The 20,487-nt window shown below is 49.9% G+C and overlaps 1 protein-coding gene across 1 annotated transcript in view; it reads left to right on the top strand.

The window, feature by feature from the left end:
* Positions 1-20,487, top strand: part of ryr2a (ryanodine receptor 2a (cardiac)) — a 1,117,859-nt gene that overhangs the window by 857,493 nt on the left and 239,879 nt on the right. The window contains exons 57-60 of the mRNA XM_072511661.1: positions 334-457; positions 4,045-4,160; positions 8,264-8,328; positions 9,417-9,538. Coding sequence (XP_072367762.1) covers positions 334-457; positions 4,045-4,160; positions 8,264-8,328; positions 9,417-9,538 — 427 coding nt within the window. The remainder of the gene's footprint in view (positions 1-333; positions 458-4,044; positions 4,161-8,263; positions 8,329-9,416; positions 9,539-20,487) is intronic.

Here is a 20,487-nt window from a genome sequence, read left to right as displayed (position 1 = left end):
ATCCCCTTCCTACCACAACATATGAAAACAAAGTCCAAACTCAGTTCAGTCCCAATCCTTCAGTCCTCACGAATGCCTCCTCTGCTGTTATGCATAACTCTCAACTTTCTGCCCACATGAACAAATAATTCCAGTCACATTTACCCACTCTGTTCCCATATCTCTTTTCCTCATTGTCCTTCATCCAGTTCTCTGATCTATCTTGAATGTTGACATTGTTTTCGCTTCAACCATTTAGCCTGGAATTGGAATTCCACAGAATGTGAGCAAAGAACATTATTATGAAATGCCGCGTATTATTTTTGATGCCAGTGGTTGCTATTGTCCCCACAGGAGGTGGAAACCACCCTTTGTTGGTGCCCTACGATACCCTGACAGCGAAGGAGAAAGCCAGAGACCGAGAGAAAGCACAGGAAATTCTTAAGTTTCTTCAGCTCAATGGCTATGCAGTCTCAAGGTATTAGTATACAGTGTGAGGAGGACAATGGATTTAGACACAGTCCACTAATCCACTAATGCAAGGTGCTGCTACTAAAATATTAGCTAGTTGAATAAAAAGGGAAGAAGAATCAGGTCCTCACCATGTGGCAACAGTTAAAGTTATATCAGTGGGAAACACTAGCAGCACATGTTTGTGTATTACATACAGATTTGTGTAAATGTTATAAGGTGATATAGCATTCTGTATGGTTTTCTAGCCTACCGTTCCAGCCAGGTGGCATGGAACAAATGTCCTGTAGGGAGAACTATCTTGGTCCCCTCTGCAGTACTTTCTCATGTATGGTCATCAGATGATACAGATGAAGACTACAGAAGACTTTTCCAGCCTGTTTTCGTTTAGCAGGGACAGAACAATTCGGGGTAGTTTGAGAAAAACGGGGATACCTAATGGGAGAGATGAGAAATACAAAATTTCAACTGAGGAGGGGAGCTCCAAGCTGCCTATTCTTCAGAAAATTGAGGCAGGTTTTCAATGAATCTCAGATTTTGAAGGTCCGTACTGAATGGTGAGGCACATAATGGGATTACTGATGAATAGCTTTGGCTGCGAAATACCACCAGCTAGATAAGATGAAGAATAATTCCTGTAATATTTTGGCTTAGAATTTCCTTGGAGCCTCTCATACTCCTTCACATCTCCCCAACTTCCTTCGGTGCAAACTCCATTTATGTGCACAAGAGGGGTTCCTGCGATGTTACAGCAACAGAGTACAAGGAACAGTAAGGAAATACATTTACTTTCCAGTTGTTGTCTGGTTTAGTGGATCTTTTTCTCGATAGGTGCTGGGCATTTTCTCGTTACTTATACCGTGAAAATATGCCTCTTTCTGGTCGCATCGACCAAAGGGAAGTAAAGGCAATAACTTAACCAATGTTATCTTGAAGGAAAACTGAAACAGGTTGTAAATCTTGAAGTAAATGAACAAGAATAAAGGGAAAGGAAACCAAACGGACAAGCTTGAATCTGCAGCAACAGAGCAACCTAGCATCCAACGCCCTGTATCATAGTTGAAGTGGAGCGGAATTACATGAGGTGATTACAAGAAGGCCATTATTCTGTGCCCCTCCATTTCACTATCACTATAGGTATCATAGAATACCAAAATGGAGGTGGAGGCAGAGCTGAGCCCACATCCAATGGTGACCATCATTGGATGTGCTGACTACGCTGCGTGATAGATACGGGTGTCTTAACAGCTGGTTGCACAGCTCCAGTTTGTGGGTCACTTTCGGTGCGGCCCAGCAAATGTGACAATAGCTTCAGGAATGGTTGGTGGCGGTCGGAACAATGAGGTTAAGCTGGCTACTGCTCGCCCAGGCATGACGTCTTTGGTGCAGTATCACTGACAGCATAGCATACTGTGCTCCTGAAGGACCACCCTGCACTACGGTTAATTCGCCATTTGTATCTCGTAGATAAACATTGTGACGACCTCCAATCCCTGATTGCTACTGTGCCAAAGGTTACGGACTGGAAAATGGGATTAGAATAGATAGGTGCTTGATGGTCAGCGCAGACATGATGGGCCGAAGGGCCTCTTGCTGTTCTGTATGACTCCGTGACAGGCTAGTCATTTTTGGTGACTTCAATGGAGAGTTGGTGCAGCTGTGGAAAGGGATTATCGGAAACATAAACAGGGTTGACAGTTTTAACAATGGTCTCCTCAGTCTATAAGGCAGCAAGGAACCACCCCGCAAGGATATAAAGATGCCCACATTGTCAACCTGTACATGTAGAAAGGAACTTGCCAATCTTGCAACAATCAAAGAGAGGGGTCTCACTCCTATTCATTGGCAGTAAAATCTCTGTCAGAATCCTTCTGGACTGCTGAGTGCAACATCTTGACCAGGATCTGCTGCTATAGAGTCAATGTAGCTTTAGAAAACGTTGAGGAACCACTGATATGCTGTTTGTCGTTAGACAGCTCCAGATGAAATGCCAAGAATAGAAAGAACATGGAACATGACACCTGAGTTGTTGACCTAGGCCTGATCTAGGTCTTCAACATAGTCAGCAGTGAAGGCCTTTGGAAGGCAGGCCGCAATCCGGCTGCCTGAAAAATTCATCACAATGGATCAACAGTTCCATGATAGCATGCTCCTGCGTGTCCTAGATGACAGTGCATCTTCTGACCCATTCCCAATCATTTAATGGAGTTAAACAGGGATGCGTGCTAGCGCCAACCCTCTTCAGCATGTTTTTCCCTGCCATGCTCTCTGATGCAGTCACAGCGGGCCATGGCTGAGAGGATTGGTGGCATTGCTCAGGTGCTGGCCGACGTACCATAGACACAGAGGTAGGTGACCCAGTCCCAGCGGAAGGTTGCGCAGGTGGCACACACTCAGAAGGTGGTGGCACAGTCTCAGCGTGATGTGGCACAGGTCCACTCCCTGCGCTCCATGGCTGTGAGCATACAGATCCTGATCGAGAGGTCAGCGATCCTCCAGGACTGGCAGCACCAGGTGGCGGGAGAGCGTCATCACCCACGACCGCAGCGGATAAGCTCTGTTACACAGGAACAACCCCCCAGCCGGGGGTGCGCCTCAAAGAGATCAGGAACCGTTGAGTGTGCGAGGATGAAGGTGTCGTGCACACTGCCCGTGTATCAGGCGCAGACGTGCATGATGCACAGCTGATGGTCACTCACCAGCTGCATGTTCATCGAGTGGAACCCCTTTTGGTTTGTGAAGATCAGCCTGTCAACTTTCGCAACGTCTTTTGTGAATAGGAATCTCTACCTGTACCAATTCCCGACCAAACAATAGCCACCACTATCAGCTGACATAGAGGTTGGACATATAGTGAATCTTGTGAAGTCTGACTCACCCAGGTAAATAGGTCAGATGGCGCAATTCCCATGAGAAAACATACGGATGTTAGTCATGATGTTTGGGTTGACAGAAACTGCACCTTTTCCACAAAAGCTAGTGAGAAACTAAATGCCAGAAAAACAGAAAGCCGGAATAAATGTAAAAGAACAAGGCAGAAGCTACCTTACCATTGTTAAGTGAATTTTTCTACTGCCATGTACAGCTCAGTGCCAAGCAACACTGTTATACATGGGTGGCAATTGCACTTGGAACTGGTCTTATGCGATGGCTGTAAAATGATAGTGTAATTCTAACACCTCTGAGGCTTTACATTTTCAATTTCCTAGGCATTTCACATGGGAGTTTCCTGCAACCAGCTCATGTTCGCCATGTTGCTTATCCGGCAACATTGGACAAACAGAAATTTTGTCCAGTTAACGATTCTTATTATTCTGGTTGAGCTGGCAACCACAAGGCATCAGCTGCCCTTTATCTTTGTTGCCTTCTTCTATTTCTCCTTCTTCAATTAATTCTGTAACCGGTGGTTGTTTCAAGACTCCCTCTTGGTGAATGATCCCCATTGAGAAACTTTATGAATTTACCTGGTTCCAGTCCTCTTTTCGAAATGAATGTGGCTCCCACATTTTAACGGAGAGGTTTTGGAATTCGAGCCTAAATGACAGGTTTTATCACAGGAAAAAACTCTAACCGGATTGTGTTTCTTTTCTCCAGGGGTTTAAAAGAGATGGAATTGGATACACCTTCCATTGAAAAACGGTTTGCCTACAGCTTCCTCCAGCAGCTCATCAAATATGTCGATCAGGCTCACGAGTACATACTGCGGTTTGGTAAAGTGCACATTTATTCACCATTGACATGTCAGATTCAAATATTTTGGATGGCACTTTTGCTTGTCATTCCCACGTTTACATTTTGCAAATTCTCAAATTATTGATGTATAGTTTGAATAACAGCAAATTACTGCGGATGCTGGAATCTGAAACGAAAGAGAAAATGCTGGAAAATCTCAGCAGGTCTGGCAGCATCTGTCGGGAGAGAAAAGAGCTAACGTTACGAGTCCGATGATTCTTTGTCAAGGCTAACAGACAGAGAAAGTGGGAAATATTTATACTGTGGAGTGAGAATGAAAGGTGAGTCATAGCCACAGAAACCCAGGGAAATGGGGTGTTAATGGCCACAGAAACCAAGGGGAAAGAGTGCTAGTGGCAGTCCCCAGAGAGAACAAAAGATGTGAAAAGTCAAACAGCATGGAAACTAACATCAGAGGATGAACTGTAGATGTGGGGGGAGGGGAAGGGGGAAGCAAAGAGGAGAAAGGTGAAAGAAAGGTGGATAAGATTGGGGGGGGGGGTGAATTTAATTGTATATTAAGAAAGAAAGAAATGGTAAAAGACAGTTAAAATGAAATGAAAACAAATGGGTTGAGGCGGGGTAGAGCTGATCATCTGAAGTTGTTGAATTCGATGTTCAGGCCGGAAAGCTGTAGCGTGCCCAACCGGAAGATGAGAATGCACCAGAAACTGTTCACCCCGCTCCCGGTTACCACCATGGTGCAATTGGGACCCACCCTATCCCAGGTGAGCCTATAAACTGGGGACCACATTATGTCAAATGAGGAGACAAAAGGCCTTCTCCCCCCTGAACACATCCTGTTAGGTCAGGACTCCCGAAGTGATCCCAGCTACTTGTGGCACACATATTGTGACATGTAACCCTTACCCTCCGATGCCAATATTCTTAATTCTAAAAAGACGATTCTTCTTCTACATCACAGAATCAATCTTATTTCATTTGTATCACTATTGAACAAATGACACTCATGTCTCACCGGGTTTACCTGCAGTAGTGTAAAATCCATTAATTGGCTTTGGTGAAGGAATAAGCCTGAAGCTTGTCTTAAGCAAGTTTATTCTCAGATCAGCTCAGCAGAGTGACGGCCTGTGGTATTATCAGGTATTACAGTACCCAAGAGGCCAAAGACCATTGGTTAAACCTAGGAGTTTACCATTGGCTGTTGGAATGTAGCTCCGCATTGACAGGCGGGGTATAAGAACCGGTGCCGACCCAGCAGCCCTCACTTTCTGTACCGAAGCTGCTGGGGAACAGTTCTAGTCGATTAAAGCCTTCAGTTATGTTACAACCTCATCTTTGAGTGTAATTGATCGTGCATCACGGCCTCTGTCTGTTTCCTCGCTCCCAACTGTTCCAGCTGTGTCCATTTATACTCTTGAGCAAAACAAACTAAACTAAACAAACTAAGGGACAAACTCAAAGGGATACTGCGTCCATATATAATCCCTTGAGCAAAGCGGCGAAGTGTCCGTTCATTGTTGAGCTAATGCTCATTGCCTGTCTTTAACAAAGCAATTGGCTCAACAGTGTAAGTGCCAAAGGAGGCTATTGTTTTTACATTGACAGCTGGTTCCCTGACTTTTGCAAATATTGGTGGCTAAACATACCCCGGAGATGTTTGCCAGTTGCTCAAGAGCGTAATTTTCCTTTTGCAATCTTCCAAAGTGTTCCCGGGCCTGTTACACCGACCAAGAACAATACACATATACACATATCATTTTCAGCAGCTTCCACAGAGGCGTTTTTGCTTCTTTCACTATCTCATTCATTAGGCAAGTACATCTTATGAATGAAAAGTCATAGCCCATCTTCCTCTACTTCTCCCTGTTCTATATATTTTGCCTTGTATAATATTTCCCTCAATTAATTTCTCACAGTTTCCATTCACTGGTATAAACTCGCCAAGTCTAAATTGTTTGATTCCCTGGATCCTCACAGAAACTAGTAGTTTCTTCTCCCATCTACCGTGGCATTGGTTCTTTCCAAAAATTACCATAATATTCATGGTGACTCACCATATGGTAAATCCTGTTCCAAACTCACCAGAGGAGGTGGTACACGACAAGGCAGGAATGGGATCCCCTCTCTGCTTCCATTCTCCTTTTGACTAGGAATGAAACTTCTAAGGCGAGATACTCCGACCCCCCGCCGGGTCGGAGAATCCCCGGGGGGGCGGCGTGAATCCCGTCCCTCCACTCCAATGCCGGCTGCCGTATTCTCCGGTGCCGGTTTACGGGCGGGGGTGGGGATCACGCCACGCCGGTCGGGGGCCGTTAGCAGCGGCCCCCCCCCCCCCCGGCAATTCTCCGGGCCCCGATGGGCCGAGTGGCCATCGGTTTCTAGCCAGTCCTGCCAGCGTGGATTGCACATGGTACCACACGGCGGGACCTGGCAGGTAAGTTGGCTGGTGCGGTCCACGGGGAGCGCGGGGGGATCCGTCTCCGGGGAGGGCCCACACGGTGATCTGGCCTGCGATCGGGGTCCGATGATCTCGGGCGGACCTATGCCGTGGGGGCATTTCTTCCGCGCCGGCCCCTGTAGGGCTCCGCCATGGCCGGCGTGGAGAAGACACCCCCCCCCCCCCCCCCCCCCGCGCATGCACCAGAATACGCTGGCCGCTCTGCGCTTGCGCGAAACCACAGCGGTGGTTCTGCGCATGCACTAACTCATGCAGTCCGTTCAGCACCGGCTGGTGCGGCGCCAACCCCTCCGGCGGTGGCAGCCTAGCCCCCGGTAGTGCAGAGAATTCCACGACTTCCAATCGGCCCGACGCCGGTGTGGTTCGCGCCGTTTTCTACGTGGGCTTCGGGCCATCGCACCGGAATGGGAGAATCCCGCCTCCATGTCCCGCTGAATGGACAGCCAGGGCTTTGGTTTAGCGTCTCATCCAAAGAAGGCATCTCCAACAATGCAGTACTCCCTCAGTACTGCGCTGGAGTGGAGTGGAGTGGAGTATGTGTTTATGAGCTCTCGGTTCTGGGACCCACAACCTTCTGACTGCGAAATGAAGAGTGATACCGACTTAGCCATCGTTGGCACTTACACCAAGCTGCAATTCAACAGTCAACGGTTAAAGTCCGCTTTTCGGCGCATTTAGCGGGCAGCTTCTTGGCGGCTGCAGCGTCGAGATTCACGCCATTATTCCCTGGTGTCTTGCAGGTTGTTTGGGCCGGGGAGTTTCTCTCTGATGAGGTACTCGGAGAGATTTCCTGCTGCCAAGCTGAGCTCACCAGCAAAACGACTCCTCGCAGTTTGGTGCACCGTTTGGACCATCTGCCCCAATCTAAACACGCCCCCCCCCCTTTTCAGGCCCCACCCCCTTCACCCCGCAACCTTCTCCAGCCCCCTGAAACCCCCTCTCAACCCCAGGCCTGATCTCTGGCAGTGCCCCAAGCACCCTGGCAGTGCCACCTGGGCACCCTAACCTGGTAGCACTTCCAAGATGCTCAGATGGCACTGCCAGGGTGTCCAGGTGCAAGGATACCACCCTGCTCTGTCCCCAAACACACGGGCCTGCGGGACCCCTGAGGTGCTGTTACGCTTGGTCCACGTTTGTGGAAACCAGTGCTAATCGGTGCTCTGTCAGGATCTTGCAGGCGTTAAGTGGTTGCCTCCTGGCGCCGGGTGAAATTGGCTGGCAGGTATTTAAATGAAGCTAATAGCTTGTTTAAATATGCAGGTGTGGATCTCGCCCAGTAAGGGCGAGATCCAGGTCGTGGTGGGCGGTGTGAGTCGGATGATTCGTGATTGGCCTGGCATGGAGTCTGATTTGGGGCTCTCGCGTGATTCACTCACTGCGTCCTGATCTGCGTCGGGCGCAACGTGGCACCCCAATTGCACCCCAAACTAATTTTTTTGTAGAAAATGTGAATCTTCCTTTTTTTTCCTAGTCCAGTGAAGCGTGCTGCTCATGCTGTTCTTGAATTATCAGAATGTTTGTTTCTATTTGTGCCACCTCCCAACACAGCATGTGTTATTTGTTAAAAATCAACATTTTAAATTCTGTTGCTTTGTTACATTTTTAGTGGATGTTGTATATTTCACTGAGGTTGTGGTAAATGTTGTCTTATCCTTCTAGATCTTTGTTCCACAAGTAAAGGAGAAAGGTTTCTGCACGAACAGGAAGTCAAGTTCTTTGCTAAGGTACAGGGGAGGAAACTGGTGAAATATTTGTGAAGAATCAATGTATAAAGTAGAGTTGGAGAAATGTTTTCGCGACTGCATTTTATGCTTCCCCACTGTCACTCCTGCCCCATCCCACCCGTCCCCATCTGTGCGCTTCATCCCATTGTTGCCAGTGATTTACCTCTGGGTTCATCGGCGGCAACCCCCCAAAGTACATTCCCCAAGCCACACTTAACTCTCTCCTGGTCTCCTGAACTCGCTCCCCCCCCTCACCGCTCTCGTCAAAACCACCGACTGGAGTGGAGCTTTGCCTTAAAGCAATTAACCCTGTTCCTGGCATTAAATTTCTGCAGCACAGCCGTTCGGATCAAGGATAGGCTCTCTGGACATTTTAGCTGGCGGTGGTGAATGCGGGGACAGAGGTGGGGGTGGGGAAGGTAGGGGAAGGAGTTGAGTGGGAACAGGGTCTACAGTGCTCCATAAAATCCATCCATCCCCTGCACCTTGTTCATACATCCCTGCGAGTCACCAATGTAAAATGTCCTCCTTTCATGCATCAGACCTTCAGCTGTGGCGGATTCACAATATACTTCATAATAGCATCCATGACTTATTGGAGTTGATCCTAAAACGTATGGGCCCAGGATTCTCCGGCTGTTCGCTGGCAGCGGGATTCTCTGGAAAATCATGGAGGCAGTTAATGCTGATATTTCAAATGCAAATTAGATTCTCCCCCCCCCCCCCCCGCTACCCCCCCCCCCCCACCCCCCCCACCCAGCTCCCCCAGAAAATGACATGTTGCCATTGAATATATCAGTAGTTTGATACAGAACATGTGGTAAGTGTAGTATGCTGAGGAGGAACAAATGATTTTGGTTCCTGAAGAAAGGCACACTGGGGTTTTTCCTCACACTATGCTGGTGTCTGTTGTAGAGTAATTGAGAAAGGTTTGAATGCTAAGGTTATTCAACAACTCTGTTACTGTTGCATCATGTGACTACCGGGAAACTACAAGGCAAATCTGGTGGATCTTTTCCCCTCTAGTTAACCAGCTGCTGGATGTTTGCCTTGAGTGACATGCACACTGAATGTTGTTCATTTTTTAGGTTGTTCTCCCTTTAATTGATCAGTACTTTAAGAACCATCGCCTGTACTTCCTGTCTACTGCAAGTAGCCCTCTCAGCAGTGGAGGCCATGCATCAAACAAGGAAAAGGAGATGGTAACAAGGTAATATTTGGATGTGTATTTTTCCATTGCGAGTAGAGAGGAAATCATGTGTCACACCTTGCAGTATGGTTTGCTTATTATTGCAGCTTGTAACTTAGAAGGGCAGCACGGTGGCCCAGTGGTTAGCACTGCTGCCGATGACGCTGAAGACCCGGGTTCGATCCCAGCCCTGGGTCACTGTCTGTGTGGAGTTTGCACATTCTCCCCATGTCTGCGTAGGTTTCAGCCCCACAGCCCAAAGATGTGCAGAGTAGGTGGATTGGTCACACTAAATTTCCCCTTAATTGGATAAAAAAATATTTGGGCACTCAAAATTTTTTTAAAATGAATGTCAACTTAGTGTAGGAAAAGCCAGGTAATACTCAATTTTTTAATTGCAGACGTATAACAACTGTGCTGACTATATCAACACAACCTGATGTCAGGCCCAGCCTGATGTGGTGCAGTTTCAACTTGGATTTTGGTTTATGCTGAACAGAGACTCTGTCTTACCGAGCAGTCCCCCTGGCCAGCTGAGAACATAGAACATGTAGTGCAGAAGGAGGCCATTTGGCCGATCGGGTCTGCACTGACCCACTTGTCATAATATACACCAGTATATTATGGTGCAGACACACACACACACACTGATGGACATGCAGTGGGACCAATCAGCATACACCACACCGCAGCCAATCACCAGTGAGAACACACGTACTATAAAGACAGGGGACAGGAGAGTTCCCGCTCATTCTAGTAGCAGCGAGCTCAGAACACAGAGCTCACAGCCTGCAACACAGACATTCACCATGTGCTGAGTGCATCACCTGGTTAGGACTAGGCAAGGGTCAACAGTTAAAGCTGGTATTGCATTTACCCACAGTTCAAGTATGTTAATATAGTTAACCTTATAATAAAATAGAGTTGCACCACTTCCAGTGCTGGTGACCTGTTTGTGATCCAGAGTACCCAACACATCACCACTTAATCCCTCACTTCTACCCTATCCCTATAACCCAATAACTCCTCCTAACCTTTTTTGGTCACTCAGGGCAATTTATCATGGCCAATCCACCTAACCTGCACGTCTTTGGACTGTGGGAGGAAACCGGAGCACCCGGAGGAAACCCACGCAGACACGGGGAGACCGTGCAGACTCCGCACAGACAGTGACCCGGAGGGAATGGAACCTGGGACCCTGGCGCTGTGAAGCCACAGTGCTAATCACTTGTGCTACCGTGCTTCCCAGGCTGGTATTGAGGCAAAGTACCGCCAATGTTCCTCATTACCTGTCCATCTTTCCAGCTCCCTTCCTGTGTCCTTTTGCTTCTGGGGTAGCACTGTTACTTCTCAGCTCCAGGGTTTCAGGTTTGATTCCTGGCTTGAGACACAGTCTGTGCGGAGTCTGCACATTCTCCCCATGCCTGCGTGGGTTTCCTTTGGGAGCTCCAGTTTCGCCCCACAAGTACTGAAAGACGTGCTGTTCGGTAATTTGAACATTCTAAATTCTCCCTCGGTGTACCTGAACAAGCGCCGGAATGTGGCAGTTTGAGGTTTTTGCTTTCAGCCTGTAATGGTTTTCACTATAGATTCATCCAGGCCTCAAGAACCACCCTGCAGGTTCGGAAATGAGCAGTAGGCAGCATTTCTGGAGAAAGAGAGAGAGCGAGACAGGCACTCAAAGCTACTTCTCTGAGTGGCCAGGATCCAACTTTCACTTCCTGCGACCTCTAAAAACTATCCTACTTAGGTATCGAATCACCACCTGTCGCCATGCAGGATACAGCCTTTTGCCAATTTGTTGGCCACCTGCCAACCAATCAAACCAAATCCTTCCAATCTCCCTTGGGTGCCAAAACATCTGAGTTCTGCTGTTCAAAAGCTATATCTCCAATGTAATAATAATAATCGCTTATTGTCACAAGTAGGCTTCAATGAAGTTACTGTGAAAAGCCCCTGGTCGCCACATTATCATGGCACCAACCTAGGGCAGCACGGTAGCACAAGTGGTTAGCACTGAGGCTTCACAGCGCCAGGGTCCCAGGTTCGATTCCCCGCTGGGTCACTGTCTGTGCGGAGTCTACACATTCTCCCCTTGTCTGCGTGGGTTTCCTCCGGGTGCTCCGGTTTCCTCCCACAGTCCAAAGACGTGCAGGTTAGGTTGTTTGGCCTTGATAAATTGCCCTTAGTGTCCAAAAAGGTTAGGAGGGGTTATTGGGTTACAGGGATAGGGTGGAAGTGAGGGCTTAAGTGGGTCGGTGCAGACTCAATGGGCCGAATGCCCTCCGTCTGCACTGTATGGTCTATGTTCTATTCCGGCGCCTGTTCGGGAAGGCCGGTACGGGAATTGAATCCGTGCTGCTGGCCTTGTTCTGCATTACAAGCCAGCTGTTTAACAACTTTGGAGTTCCTCCTTTCCTCTGCTCGACTTAAGGGTATATGCCATTACATATCCATGGACCAAAAATGATAAACTCAAAGTAAAAGAAATGGGAAATAAGGGAATCACAGGAAGGTCCCTTACATAGAAATGTTCAAAATCAAAAGAAACCTAAATGAAGAATGTAGAGAGAAAGTGATACCATTGGTGGTAGGTGGAGAACCAGAGGACACAAAGGTGATTGGCAAAAGGACATGAGAAAAAATATATTTTATGCCGCAAATATTTATGATCTTGGACTCAGTCACTGAAAGTTTCAATGTTGGCTTTCAAAAGGATAATTGGATAAGCACCTGAAGAAAAAAAACTATTGTCAGGCTGTGGGGAAAGGGTGGGGGAGTGGAACTAGCTGAGTTGCTCTTGCAGAGAGCTTGCATTTACCTAATGGCCTCCTTTTGTGCTGTTCCCATGCTGCATGTTTGTAAAGTAACCAAAATGTTGCTCAGTGCAATTCCTGGGCAAGCACTCTAGAAAAGCCCCGTGTCACTATTTGACCTGTACTGAGTTTGTCAACCTCACCTTAGGTTGCTTAGGAGCTCTGCACCCGAAGATAAGTGTTTCTAAGTAGGAGCTTCACTTGAAGGGAGCATGAGTCGTAATTAGGTAATGTCTTACAATACTCTGATGCATGCTCCGATCAAGCAAAGTTGGGATTGCTGAGATTATCCATTGACTTCAATACCTCTAGGTTAGCGAGATAAATGAATCAGTTGGGGTTACTACCTCTGAAAGTTCTCCAGTGATTCCTGCTGAGAAGGTACCTACATGGATGAGAATTGTAAACAGAGCTAGGCGCATCCACCATTTTGGCTTTGATCAAACAGTTTCCTGCCACCCATTGTCAAGACTTACATGTGGAGAATGGGCTGTTGCTACCTGTGAAAGGGTACCCGGTATTTATTGCCATAGTTACCCTGAAAGCATTAAGAGACATCTTCATTGTGTTGAATGGGTGTGGGCCAGTCTTAGGAGGTGCCCCTTCCCAAACGATTTCTCGAAACCAAATGGATTTTTATAATAATCCAACAGCTTTTTGAGAGAGCTCACACATGACCATACTTATTGCATTGAACTTCAAACCTTGCCCTGGGGGAAATACACATGGTGGAACAGTGGTTAGCACTGCTGTCTCACAGCGCCAGTGACCCACATTCGATTCCGACCTCGGGTAACTGTCTGTGCGGAGTTTGAGCATTCTCCCCGTGTTTGCGTGGGTTTCTTCCGGGTGCTCCTGTTCCTCCCACAGTCCAAAGATGTGCAGATTAGCTGGATTGGCCATACTAAATTGCCCCTTAGGCTGGGGTTACAGGGAGGGGAATTGGGCCCAGGTAGGGTGGTCATTCGAAGGCTTGGTGCAGACTCGATGGGCCAAATGACCTCATTCTGCACTGTAGGGTGTCATGATATCCACATCAGCATATCATGGTGCAATCACACACACACTGATGGATAGGCAGTTGGACCAACCAGCACACACATAACATCGCAGCCAATCACCAGTGAGAGCAGACACACTATAAAACAGGGAACACCACAGTTCCCGCTCATTCTACCAGGAGATAGCTCACAGCACAGAGCTTCACAGCATGCCACTCAGACATAGACCATGTGCTGAATGCCTCACTAAGATAGTGATAGGGCTGGGTCCACAGGTTAGCTGGTGAAGCACGTACACAAGCCAGTAGTTAGTTGTTACAGTTGTTTAGACAATAACACTGAGTTGTACCATCTACAGCCGTGTTGGATCATTTGTGCATCAGAACACTCAACACGACATGATACCAGTGGTGGACACTAACCAGCAACTGTGAGACCTACCTGCACCCTTTCAGAAATCTGCCATCCTACTCCATGGAAAATATCAGCCCGCCGCAGCCGCTCCGAATCGCTGGTAATCTCGGCGTAAACTAGAAGCTGTTTAAACAGCGCTTTCAGCTCTTCCTAGAAGCCACAGACAGGGAGAATGCATCGGACACCAGGAAGAGTTTCCTCCTCCCCTCCACGGCGGGGCAACACGCTATCCACATCTATAACTCCCTGGCATTCACGGAAGGCGAGGACAAAACAATATATAAGACGGTGCTTCTGAAGTTCGAGGAACACTTCAGCGTGGAAGTCAATGAGGTACCTATTCCAGCAGCGCCTGCAGGGTAAGGATGAGCCTTTCCAATCTTACTTGACACACCTCCGCATCCTCGTGCAGTCCTGCGGCTATGAGGCCACCTCCGACTCCATGATACGGGATCAGATAGTTTTTGGGGTCATCTCGGACACCCTACGCCAGCTGCTCCTAAAAATAAAGCGCCTCACCCTAGCGACTGCCATCGAGACCTGCGTCCTCCATGAGAACGCGACCAACCGGTACTCCCAAATCCAGGCGGCCGAAACGGCACAGCTCGGGTCCTACGAGGCGGAGCGGGTCAAGTCGATCGAGTTCCTCCCGGCTTGCGGCCCGGACGAGGACGGCCATTCCGCGCGCTTTCCGAAGCCTCCCGCGCTTGTACGCGCCAAAAGAGGGGACGTTGACGCAGAGGGATGTGATGCGCAGGCGCGCTCTACGCAGGACCGTACCACGCCTGCGTGGTGGCGCAACGAACGCCATGACATCACGACGTGCGGTAACTGTGGCCTTGCCCACTTAAAGCGGCAATGTCCGGCCAAAGCGCGACAATGACTCCGCTGTGGCAGAATGGGCCACTATGCTGCCTGCTGTCGAGCAGCTCAACCTGCCAACTCCCAACAATTCTGCCAGCCTCGCAGGGACGTGCGGGCGATTCAGCCCCCCTACACTGAGTCATATCCAGATAGTATGCAGACCAGCGATACCGAAAACAGGGAGCCCTTCCACGTTGTAATCCACAAGAACCGGATGACCCCAAGTCTGAACCACCAGCCGCTGCCAGTGCACAGCATTGATCCGGGCGATGAGTGGTGTGCCACCCTAACGGTCAACCGATCCCAAATCACATTTCGCCTGGACACTGGTGCCTCCGCCAATCTCCTCGCATGGTCAGCCTTCCAGACCCTGAAGGTTAAACCACCGATTCTGCCATCCCACTGTCAGCTGGTTGACTATAACGGAAACGTCATCCCGGCCACGAGGTCCTGCCAGCTCGAAGTTACACACAACTCACACAAAGCCACATTATCATTTGAAATCGTAGGATCCTCGAAGGACTCTCTGTTAGGCGCACAGGCGTGCAAGATCCTCCACCTCGTTCAGTGGGTACACACTCTGTCTCCAGAAGGTACGTCCGATTTCCCGGTTGCAGACTTTAGGGTGCAGCTCCACTCACTCCTCGCGCACAACCAGGAGGTTTTCGAGGGCATGGGAACACTGCCCGACACGTACAAAATACGGCTCAAACCGGCTGCCACCCCGGTCATTCACGCACCTCATAGGGTCCCAGCACCACTCAAGGACCGCATCAAGCAGCAGCTGCAGGACCTGCAGGACCAAGGAGTGCTTTCCCGGGTCACGGAGCCAACGCCATGGGTCAGCTCCATGGTGTGCGTCAAGAAGCCCTCCGGCGAGCTCCGGATCTGTATCGACCCAAAAGATTTGAATCACAACATTATGAGGGAACACTACCCCATACCCAAACGAGAAGAAATCACGGGCGAAATGGCTCGGGCAAAAATATTCACCAAGCTTGATGCCTCAAAGGGCTTTTGGCAGATTCAATTGGATCAGTCCAGCAGGAAGCTGTGCACTTTCAACACTCCATTTGGCAGACACTGTTACAATAGGATGCCATTCGGCATCATTTCGGCCTCCGAAGTGTTCCATCGCATCATGGAGCAGATGATGGAGGGCATCGAAGGGGTACGCGTCTACGTAGATGACGTTATCATCTGGTCCACCACACCATAGGAGCACATCAGTCGTCTCCAGCGTGTCTTTGCACGGATACGGGATCAGGTCCTGCGCCTTAACCAAGCCAAGTGCTCTTTTAGCCAGACTGAGCTAAAGTTTTTGGGGGACCACATCTCCTGGTCGGGTGTGCGGCCGGATGCCGACAAAGTGGCAGCCATCGCAGCCATGCAGCAGCCGTCAGACAAGAAGGCAGTGCTGCGCTTTCTCAGGATGGTCAACTTCCTGGGGAAGTTCATTCCTAACCTTGCTTCGCACATGACTGCTCTTCGCCACCTGGTCAAAAAGACAGCGGAGTTCCAGTAGCTGCCCGCACACCAGAGTGAATGGGAGGAGCTCAAGGTCAAGCTCACCACCGCCCCGGTACTGGCGTTTTTCGATACCACACGGGAAACAAAGATCTCAACTGACGCCAGCCAGTCTGGCATTGGGGCAGTACTCCTGCAACGGGACGACACCGCATCATGGGCTCCGGTCGCCTATGTGTCGCGGGTCATGACCCCCACAGAACAGCGCTATGTGCAGATTGAGAAGGAGTGCCTAGGCTTGTTGACCAACAACCACAAATTCCACGATTATGTATATGGTCTACCGCAGTTCACTGCGGAGACCGACCATCGCCCCCTGGTCGGCATCATTCAGAAGGACCTCAACGACATGACCCCTCGCCTCCAGCGCATTCTGCTCAAGCTCCAGAGGTACGACTTCCAACTTGTCTACACACCGGGGAAGGATCTCATCATCGCAGATGCTCTGTCCAGGGCGGTCAACACACCGCCCGACTCGGAGGGGTTCGTTTGTCAGGTCGACGCACAGGTAGCCTTCACATCAGCCAATCTGCCGGCCACTGATGCACGTCTGGCCCACATTCGCCGTGAGACTGCGGCTAACCCCCTTCTACAGCATGTAATGCGCCACATGACGGAAGGGTAGCTCAAGGGGCAGTCCCCACAATTTTACAACGTCCGGGACGACTTGGCCGTCATTGATGGTGTCCTCTTGAAATTGGACCGGATCGTGATCCCACACAGCTTGCACCGGCTTGTCCTCGAACAACTGCATGAAGGCCATCTCGGAGTTGAAAAGTGCAGGCGGAGGGTCCGAGAAGCTGTGTACTGGCCGGGCATCAGCGGCGACATCGCCAACATGGTGCTCAACTGCCCCACCTGCCAAAGGTTTCAGCCGGCACAACTCCCGGAGACACTTCAGCCCCATGAGTTGGTCACGTCCCCCTGGGCGAAGGTGGGCGTGGACCTCTTTCATGCGCTCGGCAGGGACATTATTCTTATTGACTACTTCTCAAGTTATCCGGAGGTCATACGTCTGCACGACACAACATCATCAGCTGTCATCCGGGCATGCAAAGAAACCTTTGCTCGCCATGGAATTCCGCTCACCGTCATGTCTGACAACGGGTCTTGCTTTGCGAGTCAAGAATGGTCTTCCTTTGCCAATTCATACAACTTCACACATGTGACGTCTAGTCTCTTGCATCCTCAGTCGAATGGCAAGGCGGAAAAGGGCGTCCACATTGTGAAGCGTCTGACTTCTGTTTAGCCCTGCTGGCCTATCGCTCGGCCCCACTGTCCACGGGCCTCTCGCCAGCCCAGCTGTTGATGGATTGCACCCTCAGGAATACTGTGCCGGCCATTCATGTTCCTGACCTCGACCATGCTCCAGTATTGCGAAGGATGCAATGACAGCGTGCTCAGCAGAATGTGGCACATGACGCTCGGGCAACTGATCTTCCTGCCCTGGAGCCTGGAGACAACGTCTGCATACACCTACCGGAGGGTGGCTGGTTGGCAGCCACAGAGGTTCTCCGCCACGTGGCTCCCTGCTCATTCCTGGTTCGCATGCCTGATGGCTCCATTCGCCGCCGTAATCGGCGGGCCCTTCGTCTGGTTCCGCGCTCGCTACAAGATCATGCACCGGTGCCACGCCCTCCTGCTGTCCCTGATGTCAACTTTGTTGAGCTTCCTGACACTCTGCCTCTTCCTCTATCGCCCATGGCCAGGCCCATTCCTCAGCCGGTGGATCCTGACCCACCCTTGAGGCGGTCAACCCGAATTCATCGCCCACCTGAGAGACTTGACTTATGAACCTGTTAGCACATTGGACTCACTGAACTGTTTTACAGAACTGTTAACGAGTTTCCTTTCTTGTCGTTCATTGTTCCAGAAGTTTTCTCTTGTCGTTTGTTGATTGCATTTGTTCTGTTATTGGTACAACCTCGTTGTTCTGTTGCACCTGACAGCTTCCTCTGTATATAGTTTAGTCTCATGTACATGTTGTAAATATTGCACACACGTACTCAGATACACTCAGTACACATTTCTATTTATTAGCATGTAGGCACATATCCTTGTGAAAGGGGGAGATGTCATGATATCCACATCAGCATATCATGGTGCAATCACACACACACTGATGAACAGGCAGTTGGACCAACCAGCACACACATAACATCGCAGCCAATCACCAGTGAGAGCACACGCGCTATAAAACAGGGAACACCACAGTTCCCGCTCATTCTACCAGGAGATAGCTCAGAGCACAGAGCTCACAGCGCGCCAGTCAGTCATAGACCATGTGCTGAGTGCCTCACTAAGATAGTGATAGGGCTGGGTCCACAGGTTAGCTGGTGAAGCACGTACCCAAGCCAGTAGTTAGTTGTTACAGTTGTTTAGACAATAACACTGAGTTGTACCATCTACAGCCGTGTTGGATCATTTGTGCATCAGAACACTCAACATGACATAGGGATTATATGATTCCATGATGTACAACCTCTAGATTGTTAAACCAATACTGTAAGGATAAGTCTCACTCTTAACAATCACGCCATGACACACATTGAAACAATCGAATTACCGGAGTAAAAGTGTGCCACGGGGCTTCACAACACTGAACAATCATAGATGTGTTGTTCACAGTGCCAGGTAAGCAGGTCACCTTTACCCCGTTGCCCTGTTAGCTGAGAATGATAAGAATACAAGATAACTGGAGGATTATTTGTGCAAATGGCAGAATATGGCTTTTTTTTTGTTGCACTTTTAAGCAAATTAAACAAAAGTGAATAATAACTAAAAGGTTTAAAGTTATTGGTGACAGATCAGACAACAAATCATTTTTTATTTTTTTTAAAACCTAATTTTAAACTAAGATTTTGATGAGCATCGGACTTAGAAACAGGGGTATGTCATTCTACCCTTCGAGCCATTCGATGGCCCCACTTTGCTGTCTGCCCTCCATTACCCTTGATTCTGGGGCGAAATTCTCCGGAAACTGCGCGATGTCTGCCGACTGGCGCCCAAAACGGCGCAAATCAGTCGGGCATCGCGCCGCCCCAAAGGTACGGAATGCTCCGCATCTTTGGGGGCGAGCCCCAACCTTAAGGGGCTAGGTCAGCGTCGGACGAATTTCCACCCCGCCAGCTGGCGGAAAAGGCCTTTGGTGCCCCGCCAGCTGGCACGGAAATGACATCTCCGGGCGGCGCATGCGCGGGAGCGTTAGCGCCCGCTGACGTCATTCCCGCGCATGCGCATTGGTGGGAGTCTCTTGCCTCCGCCATGGTGGAGACCGTGGCGGAGGCGGAAGGGAAAGTGTGCCACCACGGCACAGGCCCACCCGCGGATCGGTGGGCCCCGATCGCGGGCCAGGCCACCGTGGGGGCGCTCCCCGGGGCCAGATCACCCCACGCCCCCCCCCCAGGACCCCGGAGCCCGCCCGCGCCGCCTTGTCCCGCCGGTAAGGTAGGTGGTTTAATATACGCCAGCGGGACAGGCATTTTAGCGGCGGGACTTCAGCCCATCCGGGCGGGGGGGGGGCCGCCAACTGGCGCGGCGCGATTCCCGCCCCCGCCGAATATCCGGTGCCGGAGACTTCGGCAACCGGCAGGGGCGGGATTCACGCCAGCCCCCGGCGATTCTCCGACCCGGCGGGGGGTCGGAGAATCTCGCCCCTGATGCCTGGCAAGAATCTATCCAGCTCAGCCTTGAATCAATGCAATGACCCACTTTCAGGGGCTCAGTTAGATGGCCAGAAATTCCTGAGCTGGCTTCAGGAGGTTTTGCTGCGGTAAATCTATTCCTTTTATAATAATAATCCTTATTCATGTCACAAGTAGGCTTACATTAAGGCTACAATGAAGTTACTGTGAAAAAACCCCAGTCACCACATTCCGGCGATTGTTCGGGTACACTGAGGGAGAATTCAGAATGCCCAAATTACCTAACAGCACAGGCGTAATTCTCTGATAATGGACTCAGTCAAAATGTGCAGCTTAGGTGGATTGGCCATGCTAAATTGCCCTTAGGTTAGATGGGGTTGCAGGGTTACGAGGTTAGGGTGGAGGGTGGGGTTAAGTAGGGTGCTCTTTCCAAGAGCCGGTGCAGACTCGATGGGCTGAATGGCCTCCTTCTGCACTGTAAATTCTATGAAATAATGGGGCTATGCCCCACGCCTGTGAGAAAACGGGCGGGAATCACTCTGGACTTTCCTGGATAAAGTCCAGAGTGATTCTCCTACCTGAAAGGGGCTAGCAGGGCCCCGGAGTAGTCCTCGCAGTTCCGTTTGCCGATCCGGGGCCCTGCACTTCCGTCCAGGTGTCCGCGCATGCACGCGGCGGTGGCCCCGCGCAACATGGCGGACCCA

The sequence above is a fragment of the Scyliorhinus torazame genome, chromosome 1 (genome assembly GCF_047496885.1).
Source record: "Scyliorhinus torazame isolate Kashiwa2021f chromosome 1, sScyTor2.1, whole genome shotgun sequence".
In the NCBI taxonomy this organism is placed as follows: Eukaryota; Metazoa; Chordata; class Chondrichthyes; order Carcharhiniformes; family Scyliorhinidae; genus Scyliorhinus; species Scyliorhinus torazame.
The sequence above is the reverse complement of the archived record's forward strand: the minus strand, read 5'-3'. Positions and strand labels throughout refer to the sequence as shown.